This window comes from Somniosus microcephalus, unplaced genomic scaffold, assembly GCF_052327205.1.
Source record: "Somniosus microcephalus isolate GS21.2 unplaced genomic scaffold, FLI_Smic_1.0 unresolved_chr1, whole genome shotgun sequence".
In the NCBI taxonomy this organism is placed as follows: domain Eukaryota; kingdom Metazoa; phylum Chordata; class Chondrichthyes; order Squaliformes; family Somniosidae; genus Somniosus; species Somniosus microcephalus.
Genome location: NW_028225179.1, coordinates 1,269,991 through 1,292,668, shown reverse-complemented (window position 1 = coordinate 1,292,668; position 22,678 = coordinate 1,269,991). Strand labels below are relative to the sequence as shown.

At 46.7% G+C, this 22,678-nt stretch overlaps 1 protein-coding gene across 1 annotated transcript; it reads right to left on the bottom strand.

Annotated features, from left to right (window-relative positions):
* Positions 1–13,924: 13,924 nt before the first annotated feature.
* LOC147093102 (putative G protein-coupled receptor 139) lies at positions 13,925–21,022 on the bottom strand. Its single transcript, XM_085973889.1, has 2 exons — positions 20,800–21,022; positions 13,925–14,856 (listed from the first exon to the last, which is right to left on the bottom strand). The coding sequence occupies exons 1-2, from the start codon at positions 20,897–20,899 to the stop codon at positions 13,925–13,927; spliced, it is 1,032 nt and encodes a 343-aa protein (XP_085830015.1). The 5' UTR covers positions 20,900–21,022.
* Positions 21,023–22,678: the final 1,656 nt, after the last annotated feature.

Sequence of the window (22,678 nt, the reverse complement as noted above, 5' to 3'; positions counted from 1 at the left end):
CAGATGGAGGTGACTGTTAAATGCCAGAAGTGGGAGATGCTATTTTAGATCTGGTAATGTGTAATGAGACAGGATTAATTAATGATCTCTTAGTAAAGGATCCCCTAAGAAAGAGTGATTGGTAGAATTTCAAATTCATTTTGAGGGTGAGAAACTTGGGTCTGAAACTAGTGTCCTTAACTGAAATAAAGGCAATTACAAGGGGACGAGGACAGAGTTGGCTAAAGCAGACTGGGAAAATAGATGAAAGGGTAAGACGCTAGCTCAGCAGTGGCAGACATTTAAGGAGATATTTCATCAATCTCAGCAAAGGTGTATTCCAGTGAGAAAGAAAGGCTCTACGAGGAGGATGCACCATCCGTGGCTAAATAAGGGAGATAAAGGTGGGATCACATTGAAAGAAAAGGCAGACAATGTTGTCAAGATTAGTGTTAGGCCAGAGGATTGGGACATTTTTAGAAACCAGTAAGTGATGACAAATCAGCAAAATAAACTCCATTTCCTGGGTCAGAGCTGTGCATGTAGTTTTTTAATTCATTGCGTGCTTTCTTTTAATCAATTTTCATTTCTCTCTCTTCAGAAGCTGCAACGTGAGTCTTTTGGGAGGTGGAATCCTGGAGAATTGCTTCCTTCAGAGGGAGGAGAGTGACCGAGGCCCCCTCAGCACAGGCTGCCTGCCTGGCCCCCAATGTGTCTGTTTATCACCCTGCGATTCACTGCCATCGCTTGCTCCCCCCAATGTAACTTGTACATCTTTCTGCACCACCCTCTCTCTCTCTCTACCTCTGTCGAAAAAGCACTGAAGATGGCAGACTAGATACTTTCCTTTATTAGCTATGAGGAAAGACTGGATAGGCTGGGTTGGTTTTCTTTGGAATAGAGACTGAGGGAGATTAAATGGAGGTGTATAAAATGATGAGGGGCCTAGATAGAGTGGATGCGAAGGACTGCTTTCCCCCAGCAGAGAGGTCAATAACCAGGAGCCATATATGCACTAGAAGTGCCATAACCGATAAGGCGATGGACCCAGAGCAGGAGAGTGGGATTAGGCTGGATAGCTTTATAAATCGGCCGGCGCAGACATGAGGGGCCGAATGGCCTCCTTCTGTGCTGTAAACTTGTACAATTCCCTCTCTCTCTCTCCCTATTTCCCCATCTCTCTGTCTGTCCCTTACAGCCTGGGACCAGTGACAGAGACACACGCAGGCCAGGCCGTACAGTCAGTCAGAGACACCTGTCCCCGAAGACACATCGGGGGGCTTGAATTTCCACTGGAGTTAGTTCTCCAGATCGCCCACTGTAAGCTGTATATTCCACTCTCCACCTCCCTCCCTCTCGAGTCACATCTCTGTATCGGCACATCTTTCGTTATATCTGTATTTCTACGTCAGTCTCTCTCTCTCCATTGTTCTTTATCTCTTCCTGCAACGTTAATCTTTGCATCCCTTCATCTCCCTCTCGAATCTTCTTTGTATCTCCATCTTTCTTGATATCTCTGACTCTCCAACTCTTTCTCTGCAGCACTCTCTGTCTTTCTCGATCTCCAACTCTCTATTTCTGCCTCTCTCCCTAACTCTCTCTCTGCCAGCCACTCTCTCCCTGCCAGCCACTCTCTCCCTCTCTCTTTGTCCATCTGCCTGTCTCTTTCTATTTTGAATCTCAGTTTCTCTGTCTTCTGCTCTCCGCTCCTCTCACTGGTTCTGGCTCCCTCTCTCTCTCTTATTCCCAATCTTGCTCCCTTTCACTCTGTTCTGCCTCTTTGTCCTTCTCACTTTCCGTATCTCTGCTTTCTGCTCCTCAGTCCCTCTCACTGGGCCAGATGTTGACCCGGTGCCACAGTGTGAACCCAGTGACAATAAACCAGAATCCTGCGTCACATCTCTCCCGAGGTTGATTTCCATCAATGTTACAATAGGGCGAGATGTGAAACGGGAGGCTGATTCACCATCACCCAGTTTGTTGTATAACGCCAAGTCAAACAGTTTCTTTCCCTCTACGTCTCTGCCTCTCTCCTGTGGGTAAATGGAGTCGAGGTGCAGATCAGCCACAATCTCACATTGGTGGGACAGTCTCGAAGGGCTGAATGGCCTCCTATGTCACCCAAATCTCTGTGTGTCTTTTCTCTGTTCAGGGACACCCAGCTCAGGTTTTGTTTCCCACTACACTGATGGGGGTTGGGGGGAGGGGTAAACACCTTCCTGCAGTGAGGAACATACCTGGAGCTGGGATGGTACTGTGCGGGAAGGTTGGGAATGTCCGTCATCTCTTGCTCCACGTCTGCACCCCCCTCTGATCTCTAATGCCCCCCATCTCACTCTCTCACCCTCCTGTATTCCCAGGCTTCTCAATCTCTCTCCCATTAGGTTCCAGACACTCATTATACAGCCACCGACTGAGTGAGCGGCCACAGCCATTTTTTGCTTGGTGCGGGGGGGAGGCAGCCATTTTGGGCTTGGTGCAGGGGGAAGCCATTTTGTGCTCGGTGCGGGGGGGCAGCCATTTTGTGCTTGGTGCGGGGGGAGGCAGCCATTTTGGGCTTGGTGCGGGGTTCAGCCATTTTGTGCTCGGTGCAGGGGGAGGCAGCCATTTTGGGCTTGGTGCAGGGGGAAGCCATTTTGTGCTCGGTGCGGGGGGGCAGCCATTTTGTGCTTGGTGCGGGGGGAGGCAGCCATTTTGGGCTTGGTGCGGGGTTCAGCCATTTTGTGCTCGGTGCAGGGGGAGGCAGCCATTTTGTGCTCGGTGCGGGGTAAGTGTTTTACATTGTTTGTTTGTTTGGATGTGAATTAAAGCAAATTAAAGAGAGTTGTGATTTGGAGCCACACCAGTTAAGTGAGTGCTTCACACACGGGGCAAAATAAAGTTTCACCAGCGGTGGGGAGGGAGATTGACAGGGCGGGGCGATTATACATGGATGGAGATATATGGGGGTCTTATACAGGGGGGGCTGTGGAGTTCCACCAGCGGTGGGGAGGGAGATTGACAGGGCGGGGTGATTATACATGGATGGAGATATGTGGGGGTCTTATACAGGGGGGGCTGTGGAGTTTCACCAAGGGGGAGGAGGGAAGGAGTTTCACAGAGGGAGAGAGGTACAGGGGGCGGAGTGTACAGGGAGATGGGGTGAATTATACAGGGGGAGTTATTGTACAGGAGTGGCACACGGGTGGACAATACCGCAGGGGGGGCGCAGGAGATAAGCGAGGGGAATTCTACAAGCGGGGGGAATTCGCGGGGAATAAACGGGGGGAAAATTATAGGTGGAGGGTTTCACGGTGGGGTAACTTCATGAGGGTGTAGTATGCAGGGGTATTATGGGGGATTTTAATGGGTTGTATTATAGGGGGGATGTCACGGAGCTATAGTCACGGGTATTAGACGGGAGAGAACAGAGTATCACGGGTATTGGGGGGGGAAAGAGTATCACGGGTATTAGACGGGGGTGAAGAAGAGATTATCACGGGTATTAGACAAGCTGGGGGGAGAAGAGTATCACGGGGGTATTAGACGGGGGGAAGTGAGTAGCTCAGGGGTATTAGACGGGGGGAAGTGAGTAGCGTGGGGGGGAAATTCGACGGGGGGGCTAATTCGGCGGGGGGTAATTCGGCGGGGGGGAATTCGGCGGGGGGGGAATTCAGCGGGGGGGACTCACTACTGGAAACACCGCTGTTCATAAACACCGGGACGGGGGACACTACTGGAAACACCACTGTTCATAGACACCGGGACTGGGGACTCACTACTGGAAACACCACTGTTCATAGACACAGGGACAGGGGACTCACTACTGGAAACACCACTGTTCATAGACACCAGGACAGGGGACTCACTACTGGAAACACCACTGTTCATAGACACCGGGACAGGGGACTCACTACTGCAAACACCACTGTTCATAGACACAGGGACAGGGGACTCACTACTGGAAACACCACTGTTCATAGACACCGGGACAGGGGACTCACTACTGGAAACACCACTGTTCATAGACACTGGGACAGGGGACTCACTACTGGAAACACCACTGTTCATAGACACCGGGACAGGGGACTCACTACTGGAAACACCACTGTTCATAGACACAGGGACATGGGACTCACTACTGGAAACACCACTGTCCATAGACACCGGGACAGGGGACTCACTACTGGAAACACCACTGTTCACAGACACAGGGACATGGGACTCACTACTGGAAACACCACTGTTCACAGACACCGGGACAGGGGGCTCACTACTGGAAACACCGCTGTTCATAGACACCGGGACAGGGGACTCACTACTGGAAACACCACTGTTCATAGACACCGGGACAGGGGACTCACTACTGGAAACACCACTGTTCATAGACACAGGGACATGGGACTCACTACTGGAAACACCACTGTCCATAGACACCGGGACAGGGGACTCACTACTGGAAACACCACTGTTCATAGACACCAGGACAGGGGACTCACTACTGGAAACACCACTGTTCATAGACACCAGGACAGGGGACTCACTACTGGAAACACCACTGTTCATAGACACCGGGACAGGGGACACTGCTGGAAACACCACTGTTCATAGACACCGGGACTGGGGACTTACTGCTGGAAACACTGCTGTTCATAGACACCGGGGCAGGGGATGTCGTGGCGCTTCTTAGTTTCCAAACAGGCAGGCCACTGAGCTGTGGGGCCTTTAACAACGAGTAGACGCGTGTCGAAATAAAACGTTCCCAAACGTAGCTTTGTCTTTTAAACTGTTTACTATAACACTTAACAAACGGAATTACAAAGCAAACACGTATAAACGAACACGGTCAAAAACTGTACTGCTCCAAACCTCACAGCTTCTGCCTCTTTCACCACGTGCAGTTTAAACTGTAAAATGGCTGCACCCATGTGTGGCTTAGGGACTGTTCCATTGTGGCAAGAATGAAGGGGGTGTCGGACTATACTACTGGAGCAAGAAAATAGGGGGTTTCTTAATACAATAAGTCGGTCAGGTAAATTAACTATTATGCCATTTAGCCACTATTTTAAAGTATTTTCTTAAGCTTTTATGGCTCTTACATTCCGGCCCCTAATTGACTAGGCACATGAAGCAAATCAATTACTCAAACATTCTTAAGAGTCATAAACTAATGAGTTCAACATATTTACAATACAAATGTCCACTTTTTTCGTTCAGGAACCTTTCACGCTACTTCTTGTAGCAGGCAGAGCTTTGTGATCGGTCTTTCCAGGGTACTGGTCTTGGTTTGCAAACAAACACGACGAACGACGCCTCTGGAGTCTGGCATGGTCTTAATTATTTTTCCCATCAACCAAGAATTTCTAGGGGCTGAATCATCCACGATTAAGACAATGTCTCCGACAATGAAGTTCCTCTTTGTTTTGGACCATTTTTGACGCTCCTGTAGCAGAGGTAAGTATTCTCTTGTCCATCTGGTCCAAAAAAGGTCTGATATATACTGAACTTGCCTCCACTTCCGACGGGCATACAAATCTTCCTTTTTGAAGACTCCCGGGGGCATGGCTGGCTGTGTTTTCAACAACAACAGGTGGTTCGGAGTCAGGGCTTCGAGGTCATTGGGATCATCTGATGTCTTAGTTATCGGTCGGTCATTAATGATGGCTTCGACCTCGCACAGAACGGTTTGGAGTCCCTCGTCGTCAAGCGCTTGCTGCTTCAGTACAGAACTGAGTAGTTTTCTTACGGTGCGTATCTGTCTTTCCCAGACACCTCCGTGGTGGGATGCAGCCGGAGGATTGAAGATCCACTTAATTCCTGTTTGCATCATGGCTTCCTGTATTTTAAGCTGATTCCAACCTTCAATCGCTTCCCGTAGTTCTCTCTCCGCTCCGACGAAATTGGTGCCATTATCACAACGCGTAATGGACACCTGTCCTCTTCTACAGACAAAGCGCCGCAAGGCGTTAATACAGGAATCAGTGTCAAGCGTGTGTGCCACCTCAATATGAACTGCTCTGATGGTCAAACAAGTGAAAAGCACACCATATCTCTTGACAAGGCTCCATCCTCGCTTTACCTCGAAAGGCCCGAAATAGTCCACCCCTACGTTTGTAAATGGGGGCTTGTCTGGTAACAAACGGTCTTCAGGCAGGTCTGCCATTTTCTGCTCCCCAGCTCTAGCGTGTAACCGTCTGCAAACAATGCATTCAGAGAGTATTTTTCTTATTACAGAATTAGCTCCTGGAATCCAGTATCTTTGTCTTAGCTTCGCAAGCACGTGATTCCTCCCACTGTGTCCAATACTCTGGTGTATATGCTGAAGAATGAGAGTAGCAACCCGGAGGTCCTTAGAAAGGATAGCAGGATGCTTGGCCTCCTCTGGCATAGCAGATTTGTTTAGTCTCCCTCCCACCCTCAGTACTCCATCTTGCAGTGTAGGGTCCAGCTTGTAGATATGACTGCCTTTCTTGATTGGAGTATTTCGCTGTAGAGCTTCGATTTCTTCTGGGTATCTTTGTCTTTGACTGAAGCGAACTATCTCCTTCTCAGCCTTGGCCAAATCCTCCACGGTCAGTGAATTCTTGCCCAATGTGGTCTTGTGCTGATGCATGTACTGCTGTAGAAGCATTCTCTGCTTATCAGGGTTACTTTCAGACTGACTGATAGTGGCTCGGTACTCTTTTCTCTTACCGCTCCGGTGTAGCAGCAACTCTTTCAACCTTAGGAACCATGCAACTGCTTTCCTCAACTGGTGCCATCCTGAGAAATGGTTAACAAGCTTTTTCACTGTGTCGAAGTTCTCTTTCGTATTTATGAGATTTACTGTGACTGATCTCTTGACTTCGACGTCGTCTTCAGCAATCTGACTTGGCATATCTGGTCTTTCTGGCCATGATCTCTCTGTTTCCAGCAGATAACTTGGGCCTTGTATCCAAGTTTCGCTCCTCGTGAAGTTTTCAGCCTTCAATCCCCGTGAGGCTTGATCTGCTGGGTTTAATGAGGTGTTTACATACCTCCATTGAGATGGTTGTGTAGCTTCTCTAATGGATGAGATTCTGTTTGCTACGAAGGTCTCGAAGCATATCTTCTCATTCTCTATCTACTTCAGCGCCGTCGTGCTATCCGTCCAGGACACAGATTCTTTGAATGGGAGCTGTAACTCTTTACGCATCACCTGGTCGACTTTAACTGCAACAACCGCTGCCGTCAATTCCAGTCTCGGGATGGTGACCTGCTTCAGCGGAGCCACCCTGGATTTTCCCATGAGGAAGGCACAATGTTTCTGGCCCTGTTGATTTGTCAGCAAGGGGTAGGTAGCCGTGCCATAGCCGTCCTCACTGGCGTCCGAGAAATGATGTAGTTGAGCCGTCTTTGTAACTCCAAAACTCGCGGGCTTGATGCTTCTACTGACGTTGAAGCTAGAAAGTTGTTGCAAATCTGTCAGCCATCTGTGCCATCTCTGAGCTTGACCTTCTGGGATATCTTCATCCCATCCTCTCTTGTCTCTACACAGCTCTCGTAGCATCAGCTTCACCGGCAGAATGAGTGGTGCCAGGAATCCGAGAGGGTCGTAGATGGAACTGACCATGGAGAGAATCCCTCGTCTTGTGGATGGTCTTTCGTTCACCATTATCCTGAAGTTGAACGTGTCTGACTCGATGCACCATTGTACACCAAGAGCTCTCTCGATAGGAAGGACATCGTGGCTCAGGTCCAGATCTTTGACTTCAGTGGCTCTTTCCTTTTCTGGGATAGAATCTAGAACTGCTCTGCTGTTGCTTATCCACTTAGTCAGATGGAATCCTCCATTCGAACACAGAGTTCTAAGGTCTCTTGACAGTGCGATGGCATCGTCTTCTGTTGACACGGACTTCAGACAGTCATCGACATAAAGGTTTCTGAAGATTGTCTCCACAGCCTCTGATGGTGCTTTACCTTTGCCATCTTCTGCAGTTTTTCTGAGAGCGTAGCTTGCACAGCTGGGAGATGATGTGGCTCCAAACAAGTGTACGGCCATTCTACATTCCACCATCGCTTGACTAACGTCGCCATCTGGCCACCAAAGGAAACGCAGAAGATCAGCATCTTCATCAGGGATTCTGACTTGGTAGAACATTGATTCTATGTCTGCCATCATGGCAACGAGCTCTTGTCTAAACCTAGTCAAGGCGCCAATGAGGGTATTAGTAAGATCAGGACCTTGAAGCAGCTGGTCATTCAGTGAAGTTCCTCTGAATGAGGCGGCGCAGTCAAACACTACACGGATCTTTTTCTTCTTTGGGTGATACACCCCGTGATGAGGAATGCACCAGACCCTTCCATCGTCTCTGTTCAACTGTTCTTCGGGCACTTTTACCGCATAGCCTTTCGCTATGATGTTTCTCATGAAGTCTTTGTAGTCTTCGTGAAAGTCAGGGTTCTTGTTCAGCTTTCTCTTTAGACTGATGGTGCGTTGCTCTGCTATGCAGTGATTGTTTGGCATCTTCGCGGTCTGTCTTCTCAGTGGCAAACCAATGTGGTAGTGGCCATCAATGAACTGTGTAGACCTTGTCATCAAATCCCTGAACTGATGGTCTTCTTGTGACATCTCTGTCTTTTCCTCACAGCTGCGTTCTGAGAAGTCTGCGTTGAACTGTTGTATCAACAGCTCTTCAATGCTTGCGATAGAGATGCGATTAACTGTGACATTTTGTCGTTCCTCCTTGTTCGACTTGTTGCCATCATCTCTCCTTACCAGTCCATTGACTACCCATCCAAGGGCTGTCCTGACGGCGTAGGGTCCATCACCCTTGCTGTTTATCACCTGCCATGGCTCCATAGTTTTGTAGGCATTGGTTCCAATTAATAGGCCAATTTCTGCTTCAATGTATGGAAGACGCACCTTTTCTAGGTAAGGCCATCCATCCACATCCTTCTGCAGGGCTAGGTTCCCTATTCTAACAGGAATCTCCCTCTGTGTGAAAACATTAGGCAGGTCTATGAAGTCCTTCTCTTCAAGTCCACACACTTCTAGCTCTGACAGGATATAACTTTGCATTGCCTTCTCATGACCCATGGTGCGTAATAGAATTGCTGTTCTTCTGCCTCTAACGTTCAGCTGTAGCATGAGTGATTCTGTGCAGAACGTTGCTGAACTACCTGGATCCATGAAGGCGTAAGTCTCCACAACCTTCTCACTCCTCTTAGACTTGATCCTTACTGGTACGATGGCAAGAATACAATCACTGTCACCGGCCCCAGTAAGTCCGCAAGTCTCTGGTTCTAGCGACACCAGAGCACTTGAAACAACCGTCTCGTCGGTATTGTTTTCTTCACTCTTCTTAGGGACTTGTTCTTCTTTATGGATATGCAGCAGACTTGGATGTTTCCGAGTGCACTCTCTGCATGTTGTTATTTGCTTACAGTTTCTACTCAGGTGCCCCTGAGAGAGACATCCAAAACATAGGCCGTTGCACTTCAGGAATTCGATTCTGTCCTTATGTGGCTGTGCTTTGATGTCGCTGCAGAAATCCAATGTATGATTCTTCTGGCAGAATAGGCATGGCTTCTGAAAGGCATCAGCAGACGTCCCTGTGCTGCTCCTTTTGGTAGAGGAGTTCTGGGGCCTTTCTTCCTCGGCCTGAGTGACGATAGTTGCAAAGCTGCTTCCCCTGGAACCACCTTTCCTGAGAGTCTTTGATTCAACAGGCTTGGCTTTCACTCTTCCATCAGTAGTCGGGCTGACATCCTGGATGTTTCCAAACAATGGGTCCCTAGCAATTTTAGCCTGTTTGTCAATGAAATTCACTAAGTCTGCAAACCTGGCTCTACTTTTCCGTCTCTCCATTATCTCAAAGGCTGTTCTTCTCCATTGTTCTCTCATCCTGTAAGGAAGCTTAGAGATGATGATTCTCATAGTCGTAGGATTGTCCATCTCTTCCATGAATTCAACATCCTCCATGGTGTTGCGACATCCTATGAGGAAAAGAACGTATGCGTTCAATGCCTCTCCGTCCTCCGATCTGATCTGTGGCCACTTGGTAGCCTTTTCAATATATGCAGTGGCTATCTTCAGCTCGTTACCATAGTGCTCCTGCAGCAACTTCCTGGCTTCTATGTATCCCCGGTCCGGTCTCATGTGTTCACAGCTTCTGACCAGGTCTTGTGGTTTACCACTGGTGTACTGTCCCAGGTAGTACAACTTGTCACTGCTGCTCTCTGTTTTGGAGTCAATGGCTTGTTCAAAGGATCTGATGAAGGGCTTATACTTGAGTGGGTCGCCTTGGAACACTGGTATGTCTCTTTGAGGGAGTCGAAACAGATTCTGTTGTTTTACAAGCATCTCTGTAATTTCGTTCTGACGTTGCATCACTCGGTATAGGCTTCTCCCTGTGTCTTCAGGCCTCTGGTGGTCATCAGCAGGGTCTAGTCTAGACCGTCTGATGTCTGGGGTAGCATCACGTGCTCCTGTTAGTGGAGAGGCCACTCTTCCACGCTGTAATGCCAGGGGATTGCCTTCGGGCTCTGTTGTAACTCTTGAAGGTGCCCTGGATCCAACTCTATGTGACAACGTTGACTGGCAGTGGCTCCCGCCATCCCGTGAGCCTTCATAATCTTCGTACGCACTCAACCTGGCGTGTGAGACCTCGATAGCTGTTTTTATCTCCAGCTGTTCTTTCTTTGCCTGCACCTGGGCCCGTTGGGCCTGCACTTGGGCCTGCAGTTGGGCCTGTTGGGCCTGCAGTTGGGCCTCTTGGACCTGCAGTTGGGCCTCTTCCCATTCAAGAGCTTGCTTCTCCGCTAAAGATGCTGTGCGCGCCATCAGCGCCGCCCGTTCAGCCTCCGCTCTCATGCGTCGCGACGAGCTTGTGGTGGAAGCGACTGACCTGCGTCCAGAAACAGAGCTACCTTCTTTTCGATTTTTGCTCGGTCTGGCGGAAGTCTCTGAAGTGCTATCGTCTGGTCCGACTTCATCGTCAACTTTATCTTTCTCTGCTGTATCAGCATCTTGTCGAATCTTTAAAACCCACTGTTCCGTGGCCTTGATATAGTCCTTAATGCTGGTTGATTTAAGATCAAACCAGTTGTGTTGGTCATCGTTTCCCTCTTCTTCAGACAGAAGTGCTAATACATCTTCATTGAGTACATTAAACTCTTCATGCAGCTTGGAGAAATCGTAATACATTATGTCTTCAGCTTTCTTAATATTAGCATTATCTTCCATGAGGCGATCAATTATCTTCATTTTTCCAGTTATCTGAGCTAATTTAGCCTTCCTTGCACCTATGCTTCTATGTAACTTCTCTTCCATTGCCTTTGGGGTGAGCTTTATTTCCCTCTTTTGGCTAGCAATCCTTCTGGCTGAGGGAAGCTCCTGGCTCCGCAAGGCCTCGGCCATTTTACCCGCAGCTCTTATTTAGCTTCTCAATAGAATGAACAAAGCAAGTAGCAGTCACTGTACCTTCGCGTTCTTATATTGTCGTCTGGCTCCGTGACCATTCATGAACACGTTCGCCGACGATTCCGTCCCTTCCTTCTTAGGGAGCAAGTTTTTGACTAATGTAGTGGCGCTTCTTAGTTTCCAAACAGGCAGGCCACTGAGCTGTGGGGCCTTTAACAATGAGTAGACGCGTGTCGAAATAAAACGTTCCCAAACGTAGCTTTGTCTTTTAAACTGTTTACTATAACACTTAACAAACGGAACTACAAAGCAAACACGTATAAACGAACACGGTCAAAAACTGTACTGCTCCAAACCTCACAGCTTCTGCCTCTTTCACCACGTGCAGTTTAAACTGTAAAATGGCTGCACCCATGTGTGGCTTAGGGACTGTTCCATTGTGGCAAGAATGAAGGGGGTGTCGGACTATATGACTGGAGCAAGAAAATAGGGGGTTTCTTAATACAATAAGTCGGTCAGGTAAATTAACTGTATTATGCCATTTAGCCACTATTTTAAAGTATTTTCTTAAGCTTTTATGGCTCTTACAGGGGACTCACTACTGGAAGCACCACTGTTCATAGACACAGGGACAGGGGACTCACTACTGGAAACACCACTGTTCATAGACACCGGGACAGGGGACTCACTACTGGAAACACCGCTGTTCATAGACACCGGGATAGGGGACTCACTACTGGAAACATAGAAGATAGGAGCAAGAGTAGGCCATTCGGCCCTTCGAGCCTGCTCCGCCATTCAACGAGATCATGGCTGATCATCCAAACCCTAGCACCCGGTCCCTACACCGACAGCCATCCCACCCAAGCGCTATCCCTGTAACCCCACGTATTTAATTCCCCCCCTAACACTAAGGGCCAATTTTTTATCATGGCCAATCAACCTAACCCGCACATCTTTGGACTGTGGGAGGAAACCGGAGCACCCGGAGAAAACCCATGCAAACACGGGGAGAATGTCTGTGTGGAGTTTGCACAGTCACCCGAGGCCGGATTTGAACCCAGGTCCCTGGCGCTGTGAGGCAACAGTGCTAACCACTATGCCACCATTCATAGCCACTGCTTATAGACACAGGGACATGGGTCTCACTATTGGAAGCATCCTTGTTCATAGACACAAGTGCAGGGGAACTCGATGCTGGAAGCAACAACAATAACAACAACTTTTATTTACATAGCACCTTTAAAGTAGTAAATCGTCACAAGGCACTGCGCAGGTGCATAAAAAAACAAAAACGACACAGAGATGCATAAGGAGAAATTCGGGCAGGTGAACAAACACTTGGTCATAGAGGTAGGTTTTAAGGAGTGTCTTAATGGAGGAAAGAGAGGTAGAGAGGTGGAGAGGGTTAGGGAGGGAATTCCAGAGCTTAGGGCCGAGGCAACAGAAGGCACGGCCACCAATGGTTGAATGATTATAATCAGGGATGCTCGAGGGCAGAATTAGAGGAGCGCAGATAACTCGGGGGGTTGTGGGGCTGGAGGAGTTTACAGAGATAGGAAGAGGCGATGCCATGGTGGGATTTGAATATTATGACAGGAATTTTGAAATCGAGGCTTTAAGCCGGAGCCAAAGTAGGTCAACGAGCACAGGGGTAATTGGTGAACGGGACTTGGTGCGAGTAAGGACACAGGCAGCTGAATTTTGGATAACCTCAAGTTTACATAGTGTGGAATGTGGAAGGCCAGCTAGGTGTGCGATGGAATAGTGAAGTCTAGAGGTAACAAAGGCATGGGTGAGAGTTTCAGCAGTGGATGAGCTGAGGCAAGGGTGGAGATGGGCGATGTTACTGAGGTGGAAATAGGCGGTCTTCATTATGCTGCGGATACTCGGAAGCTCATTCCAGGGTCAAATATGACTCCAAGGTTGTGAACAGTGCGGGTCAGCCGCAGACAGATGTTAGGGAGAGGGATGGAGTCAGTGGCTGGGAACGGAGTTCACCACTGTTCATCGGCACAAGTCCAGGAGTCTCACTATAGGAAACAACATCGCTTTAGTTCCAATAAATCCCACAGTCCCGCCGGTGATGGAGGAGCTGTGCATGAGCTGGAGAAAGTAAAAGTCCAAAGACAGCACAGGCTGATTGTTTTAATGATCTGTTTATTGTTCTCCAGGTAATCCACACACATAAGCCACCACAGTTATTGTTCATGTCCTTATATTATTTAGATATTAATTACAGACGGGCTTATTCTCCTTTCACACTCAACTGGTGTAACCCACGTGTTCTGACGCTCATCCAGCAATCAACATCCCATTCTCACATCAGCCTAAACCTCAATGCTGGGTCTTGTATTTCTTTGTGTCCAGAGTTTGATTTAATCCAATTAAACCCCTACCGCTTTTATAACCTTACCATCCACCTCTTCTACCTTGCTCACTGACTCTTACATGGAAACACGCGGGCCTTGTCAGATAGAGGCCAGCGTTATATCTGGAGAAGCCTGGGGCAGAGATGGAGCCTGTTGGGGTTCCGGTAAAAGATGCAAGAACACAGGATGGGATATGAGATGCAATGCAGGTCTAATGCTGGGAATTCCTCCGATCTTTTCGTTGCTTAACTAATTTAAATATTATTCTCAGTGGATATTTCATCCCAATCTTCAGCTCCTCTCTGAATTTAGTCTGTGTTACTGCATAAATACACGTGTTTGTGCAGCAGCTCAATAGCAGGAGCATATAGCTGGTCCAATCTGCGATAATCATTGGGTCATTGAAACCTATATGATAATAATGGTTTGTAATTCGCATTAATAAGAAAAATATCACGTATGTCATCCAGAGCAGTATGAAGTTTCCGGATATAGCGAAGAGTAGAATAATGGATTTCCTTCGGTTCTCCATCTCCGGATCATTGTGATTCGCATCATTCTTGCTGCTCCTCAGCCTCCTGCGGACTCTACTGGCCGCCAAAATGTGTCCTACGGTCAGAGCATTGAGCAGCAGCATCAGGAATATTGGGAGCAGTGGGGTGAAACAGCGGTGGATCCAGCTAAATGCTACCCACGCAGTTACAGTGTAATACTCTAGTTTTGACCTACAGCCCCAGGGCACGTTGTCGATTGTAAAGTAGTGTTCAAATATAAAGTACCAGGGAATGTTTTTCAAACAGAACAGCAGACACACGGTTGCTATAACCACGGCTGCAGTTTTCTCGGTGCAATATTTAGTCCTCAGCTTCTGGCAACAAATGGTAACAAAACGATCAAAAGTAAAAGCGACTGTTAACCAGACAGAAATATCTGTGACTGCACGGACCAGGACAGTGTGGAAAGAACACACAGGTGTGAGGAACAGGAAGTTAGTTGGGAAATAATAATCATTAATCCGAACCAGTATCACATCAGTAATAATGACCAGTAGATCCGCCGCCGCCATGGCCACCAGGTAGCGGGTGATACACCTGGAGAGACCGCACTTTCCCCGGGACAGGATCACAATCGTCATCACGTTCGCTGTAAATGGGAAACAGACAGAAGCAGGGAATCAGCCTTCAGATTACAGCAAGGGAGCCAGTTTCACAGTATTTGATGTGAAATGTACTTTACTGCAGGATCTGGGGGTGGGAACTGAACTCGTTACCGCTGCCAGGATTGGGCAGTTGAAAACAATTTTAACATAAAATTGCAATGTTCAGTATAAGAGAGTCTGGAGTAAATAAGTGAAAATAAACGCCTCCAGCAAAGATTAAAACATGAACAACATGGATTCTCTGGGAATTTCCTCAGAGTTGCTCCTCTTCCACCATCGCAGCTTCATCAGAAGTGCAAGGAATCCTGACGAGTTCCGAGTAAATTACCGGCCCTTTAATTGTACGAGCAAATGGACAGCCAGATAATGAGTTATAATTAATAGCAACAAGTAGCAGTTCAGTGACGGAAGAACAAATGAAAACAAAACGAAAGAAAAGTGATTGAAAATAAGTACTGAATGGTCAGTTATAAATTGGGAGATAAATGATGGGTGAGGAGCAGTGAGAATGAAGCCGGCCCGAAATGCGGTAAATGCTAAACGGGGAGCACCGATGGTGAGATCATCGCCGGGTTTGGATCCGTGGCCAGGAGAGGGGCGCAGATACCAGGCGGGGGTCAGAACAGGCTCGTATTTGTCAGGTTGGATTCTCAGACTGGGGGGCATGACTAAAAACTGTTGAAAAGACAAATGTCAAACACCATGTTACAAAGCGACTTGTTGTGGGTCAACTCGACCAGTTTCTGTTTACAAACCACCAGATGGACATTTCAACAAAAGCAAAATACTGCGGATGCTGGAAATCTGAAATTAAAACAGAAAATGCTGGAAATACTCAGCAGGTCAGGCAGCATCTGTAGAGGGAGAAACACAGTTAACATCTCAGGTCGATGACCCTTCGTTAGAACAGGAAAAAGTCAGATGGACAGTTCACCTGATCAACCGACTCCCCCTCGCTGGAAACCCCAGGTCCTGACATCGGCGCCTTGAACAGTTCAACATCATGTGGGCAAACTCCAACAATCACCGCAAGGGGGAGTAGGTCAGGTGTGAGCAGCAACAAAGAAGATGACCTTGTTCTGTGATCCCAGGAATAATTGAACCTTCCAAAGCACATGATGTAAGACGGAGCACACTCCCGACCTCGCTTTTGTCACCTCTGATAATGGATGAAACTTCAGAGGGAGGTGATGGCGGCGATCCGAGGCTTACAGCAAAGACCAGTGCAAGTGACAATAGCGGCTGCTGTCCAACCCATGACAACAAAGTACCTGCCGAGATTCAGCTTCAGAAAGTTTTAGTGGGAAGGTTGTACCTCTGAATTGGACGAATCCATCTGTAAAATTAATCTGACACATGAGAAATATTGAGAACCTGTCACCCTGGTCTGTAAGATTTTCCAAAATTACATCCTAGCAGATATGGGAAATATATACAACTGAGCATCCGGAATAAACAATCAACAATATCAGAGTTTCACTCAGGATAATGTGTCGTATGGCAGGTTGTCAGCTTGACATGGAAAGAAGCGTCATGGGTTAATTGGTACAGAATAAGAGAGAGAAAGTGTGTGTGGGAGAGAGAGAGAATGAGAGACGGATAGAACGAGATAGGGAGAGACTAAAAGAGAGAGTCAGTGAAAGGGAGAGGGGAGAGAGAGGGAAAAATAAAAATTGAGATTGAGAGACAGAGACAGAGAGAGAGAAAAACGAGAACTATATATATCAGAGACAACTCTGTGCAGAAGGAACAGCCTTTGCAAGATAAGGTAGGTGAAGTAGAAATAATTCACTGTCTTCCTGCAGAACCGACTTTAGCCAAGAGACACTTAGGTGGAAATGATATGACATGATTTTAGGAGTGTATAATTTTTAAATAGCTAAGCAGCTGGGGGGATCTCCATGGATACAGAAATATATTGTAAAGGTACTGCCCCCGAATCAGAGATAAGAGATATGAGGTGTTGTCCAGTGACCCTGAGCAGGTTGAGGTGGACCTTCTGCTTGAACTGCTGCAGTCCATGTGGTGAAGTTGCTCCCACAGGGCTGTTCGGGCGGCACTTCTAAGGTTTGGACACAGTTACTATGCACCAAATGTGATGGGATAATTTTTTCCCAATGTTACCAATATTTTGTAATGAGTCAAACCATTTCAGTAATTTATTTATCTAAAACATGCAGCATTATACAAAATTGCTAAAATTATTCGCCACATTTATCATGCACTAAACCATTAATTGATTCAACAATTGGATCAGTGTTTCAATGGTTTATTAATTATAGTCCCGCCTTACTTAGAGTCACAATTTAAACAGTGGTGACACTTAAATAACAAATGATTTGGTTACACAACGATTGCCGTCAATTACACTTGTTTCTATTTCCAAGTGCAATGACGGAATATGAAGAAAAGAATATCCACCACTCTGAGAATCCAACCACCAATGTCGTCAGTTAAAAATAAAAATATCTTTACTGCTGTGCTGTAATGTTTCTATTTCCCCAGCTCTCCGTTCCTTCAGTCTCCGGGCTCACTCTCTGTGCAATGTCCCGAATATAACCATTAAAGCACGGAACATTATCATATCAATAAGCATATCGCAAAAGGAAGAGGGAGGACAGTTAGGGCGTGATATTCCCAGAATTTCTGAAACTGACCCGTAATCTGTAGAATAATCACCTCCGGACAAACACAGCAACTGAGCAGACCCGCAAGGAGAGCAGTAATACAAAGAGACACGGACTTATACAATCAATAACCGGTTACAATGGCTCCCCGGGAACTCCACGGGCGGCAAGGATAGCTTCAGAAATCACTTATCCCAGTTACACTGAAAATGGACACGCGATTAATGGAACTCCCATTGCAGAAATGCTGATGACTTGGGAGCTTGATGCACAGTTACACAGGGACACAGGAGGAGGTTATTCAGCCCCACAAGCCTTTTCCGACATCACATTAGATCCTGGCTGATCTGCACCTTAACTCCATTTACCTGTCTTGGTTCCATATCCCTTGATACTCATACCATAAAAAGTTATATCCATCACAGCCTTAAAATTTCAATTGACCGAGCATTGACAGGCTTTTGGGAAAACGAGCTCCAGATCTCCACTGCCCTTTGTGTAACAAAGTGTTTCCTGATTTCCCTCCTAAATGGCATAACTCTCATTTTAAGACCATGTCCCCTCATTCTCCAATCTCCACCAAGGAAACAGTTTCTCTGCATCTACATTATCGAATCTCTTTATCATTTTAAATAACTCGAATATAACACCCCTCAACATTCTAAACACAAGGAATACAAACTAAGTTTATGCAATCTGTCCTCACAATTTAACCCTTTAAGCCCCGGTGTAATTCAGGTGAACCTGCGCTGAACTCCCTCCAAGACGAATACATGTTTCCTGCGATGCGGTGCCCAAAACTGAACCTCGTGCTCCAGATGGGGTCTGACCAAGGTTCGATATAACTGAAGCATCACTTGCTCACTTTCGAATTTAAACACCCTTGTGAAAAAACCCAAAATCCCATCAACATTTATCCCTACTTTTTGTCTCCTTCCTCGCAAGCAACTACTGACCCGTCTCACAAGGTTACCTCCAATACTGTGCAATCTCACTTTTGTTAATAATTTCTGTGTGAAACCTTTTCTGAAGCAGGGAAATAACTGACACTGTATTACAACTTGAGAATATGGGGATCAACATTCTATTGCATCGTGTGCTGACGATATTTACAGTAAAAATTACACCCGCTGACAGGACATTGAATGAAGATAACAATAGGAGCTTTTGTTGGACATAAGTGCATTATGATCTCAATGAACATATCACTCAAGGAAGATGGCGGACAGGGAGGATGTCATATTCAATTAAATTCTGACATTGATTTGGAAAAAGCAAACCAAATTCTTCAGAAGGAATAGAAAAGATATCGGACATGTACAAAGACCAGTGACACACATAAACCCTGATTCACAAAGTCAGTAAGTTCAGAATCAGTTAGCGGGAACACCAAATACCGCTTGTAGAACGGGAACATGGCAAACAGATATACAATACATTCCACTTTATTTATCTCTGAGAAATGATGGGGACTCTTGGTGCAGGACACCGAGCCGCAATGGACCCTGTGAGCTGTAATAGTCAGAGAAAGACTTATTAATACAGGAGCGAAGCTTCCAATGGGAGCATTAGGCTGCATTGTTCCTGAGATTTGTGCGAGTCAGTGGGACAGTGAGACAACTCACTTCACTATGTCCTTACTGAGTAACATCTTTAAACAGACCTGGCAGAGTTTTAAAACCAATAGTAGAAATATTAGAGTTTGATGCCGATCACATTTGTTCAAAAAGTAACCTGGAACTTTTAGTAGCAGCGGGTATTGGGAACTCATTCCACTGAATGTGAGATTTCAGTTTCCCAGCTGAAGGGGAGAATTTGATTCCTTGTAATGTAGGAGTTAAAATACACCGGTTTCATACCCAGGGCTCAGTCACACTAAACTATGAATCTGAGCTAGAGGAATGTAACACAGACACAGATTACAGGGCGATATGATCAAAGTGTTTAAAATGTTGCAAGGATGGGAGAAGGTAGATAGAAGCAGACTGATTCCAGCAAATGATGGGGTCGAGAACGAGGCGTCATAGATACAAGATTGAACAGAAGACATTCGTAACATTGGAAAAGGGAGTGGGAGAAACTTCTTTACAAAGAGAGTTGGGAGGCGGTGGAGTTCAGTTCCAGGGTTAGTGGTTGAGGCAGAAGCTATGCTCATTTTCAGAGTAGAGTGGATAGGTGGATGGAGGAAGAGGTGATGAAGGGATATCGGGACAGGCTGGTTAACTGTCTTTACAAATATCTTCTAACTTTAAGGATCAGAAGGGAACTAAATATAACTTGGTAGCGAGCAGCGGTTTGACCGGGCGGACAGGCTGGCTGAGAGTTCAGCTGGTGTTATATCAACATGCAAGTGTATGATCTGAACAATAAAAGTGTCCGGTTTGTATAAAGGGACCAGAACCCGGATTCTGATCGGCGCTCTGGGTAAAATGCGGGTGATGGAAGCTGAAACGGATTTTTCAAATGGGGACAAACCCAGGAGAGTTTCACAGAGCGCCGCTGCTTTGTTTCAAACGCACTCTCAGTGCATTGGATTCCCGGTCTGAGCTTCTGGAAGGGATGTGACAGGAATGAGCTGCTCCCCACCGGCTGAAGGCAGCACAGTGCCCGCCCGGTGGGTGAAGAGGAGTCTGAGAACAGGCTGGTGACCGGTCAGGGGAGAAGATCAGGGGGAGAGTCTGTGTCTCTGCATGGAGCACAAACCCAGCCTCGGCATGGATTGTGATCAGCAGGAACAATATCCAGCACTTTGCTGGAAACAGACCGAGAAGAGCGGGAAGATTCTGATTAATGAGACTGAACAAATCCCAGTCCTGACTGTCAGGATTCCCAGGTATATATCCAGGAGCGGCCAACAGTCGATCGATCCCCAGTGGGAGTCAGAGGGGGAGAAACTGCAGCATTTTACAACACAGTGAATGTTCAGTCAGATATTGTCCTTGTCAGATATTAACGAATGTAGCCGGAAAAAGTGGAGGAGAGAAAATCTGGCCGGGCATGGAATCAATGGAATTAAAATATTCCATGGAATCACACATTGCACGAGGTCTCAGTTAAATGGAATCATTGGAAAGACATTAAATGCAGAAAATAATCTGCAGTTTTTATGGGGTTTAAAGAAACTTAAAATTGCAAAAAATTATCAGTCAATGAACGAGATACAGCGGGAAATACAGTCACTGAATTTCTGCCTTTCAATTGACTTGTGAAAAACAGTGAGAAAAGGACACTTACCGAGATAGGAGCAGAAACAGAGTTAACCCTGATTCACAACTTTAGTAATGGAAGATAATCACTTACCGGGGATTCCAATGGCTGCTATAATCGGATAGTAAATCATTACTGCCTGTAAAATTGGCGGTAAGATGGTAAATGGAAACGTGGTGAACGGAACTCTCATTCTGTCTGAGAAGTGATGGTGACTCTTGGCACTGGACACAGGGCTCAAATGAATCTGTGCGATGAGAGATTAAGATAAAACCATTTATAATTGAGGGACAATTCCCGTGGGATCAGGAAGCATCAGGAGTATTGACATTACTTCCAGTCATTTGGGCAGTGCGTCAACTCCTTACACTGTCATGTTTGTGTTGCACTAATTAGATACAAATTGATATTACAAGTGTTTTGAAATGAAACCGCCCAAAGATTGGAATGATATTTTGCTCACATTTCTCTCTGTCAATGTACTGAAAGCCGGGCTCTGACCGCATCGCTGCAACACCTTCAACAGAAGCAGCTTCAGGCTCCCCTCTGTGACGTCACACGGCTCAGTCCTGTCGATGCACCAACTGAATTCCCCCAATTCTCAAACATCTTTCAGTGTTTACACCGCCCCCGGCCCTCCAAACTCAGCCCTATCAATGTGGGAGTTTAGGCTGGCAATTGAGTGAGGAATTTATGTCTTTAGGACGGGAAGAGGTTGGGCTTTGCACCAACACCTGGAATAAATTAAATGTAAAATCTCAGGTAGAAAATGTAACCATGGACAGGGGCTCAAAAAATCCTCGGTTTCACTGAAATCCACATTCTATAAAGGTTACAGGTGATGTGAAAGCAGAACCCTTTCAGTTTTAAGAGGGCTAACCCAGTTATAGGGTACTGTACAATATTGCAATAGGTTGGGCCACATTTGGAGCAGGATCTCTGTGGAAATCTCCATCCCCCAGGATTCTGTGGGCTGCGGTGGGGTTTCGAGTTTCTGCTCAGTTCATTATTTTCTATTATTATCCCATTCCCAGTAGTTCCACTTTGATCTTTCCAGTGATATTATCGAAGGTCAGGCCGTGGAACACAGGTGCATTCAGACCAGGAGTCGGTCATTCAGCGTCTCGGGCCTGCTCCGCCATTCAATTTGATCATGGCTGATCTGCAGCTCAGCTCCGTTTCCCCGGCTTTGCTACTTATTGCTTCTTATCCTCACCTTACAACAATGTATCGATCACAGCATGAAAGCTACAAATAATCCCGAGCATTCGCAGCTTTTTGTGGGTTAGAGTTTCAAATTCCCACCAGCCATCATGTGACACGGTCCATCTTGATTTCGCTCCTGAATGACATAAATCTAATGTTAAGCTTATTGCACAGAATTACATAAAATAAACAGCAGAGAAACAGGACATTCGGCCCAACTGGTCTATGCTGGTGATTCTGCTCTACCAGTCTCCTCTCACCCCATCACCATGGCCTTCTAGTCATTTCACCCTCCTGTGTTTATCTAGCTTCCCCTTAAATACATCTGTGCAACTCGACTCAAATAATGATTGTGGTAGCGAGTTCGACAATATGTCCCCTTGTCCATGATTCCTGCACCAGACGGAATTGTTTCCCGGCATCTACTTACTGAATCGTTAGACATTTTAAGCACCACTTACAGGTCAGCACTCAATCTCCTTTACTCAAGGGAATGGAAGCAATATTTTGCAACACGTCCTCGTAATTTAACCCTTTTAGCTCATGTAAATTTCAGGTGATTCTGCATTCCATCCACTCCAAGGCCGATATATAATCAGTGAGGGCCTCGGGAGTCAGGGGAAGAAAGGAAGATTGGAGAATGTGGTTGGCGGGGGAGATTGAGGCCTCGTGTAAAGTGAGCGGCAATGGCAGTCGGAGAATGGGGAGACTAGAGAATGGGAGGTCAGAGAGAGGATAATGGGGTCAGCCAGAGGGGGACTGAGGG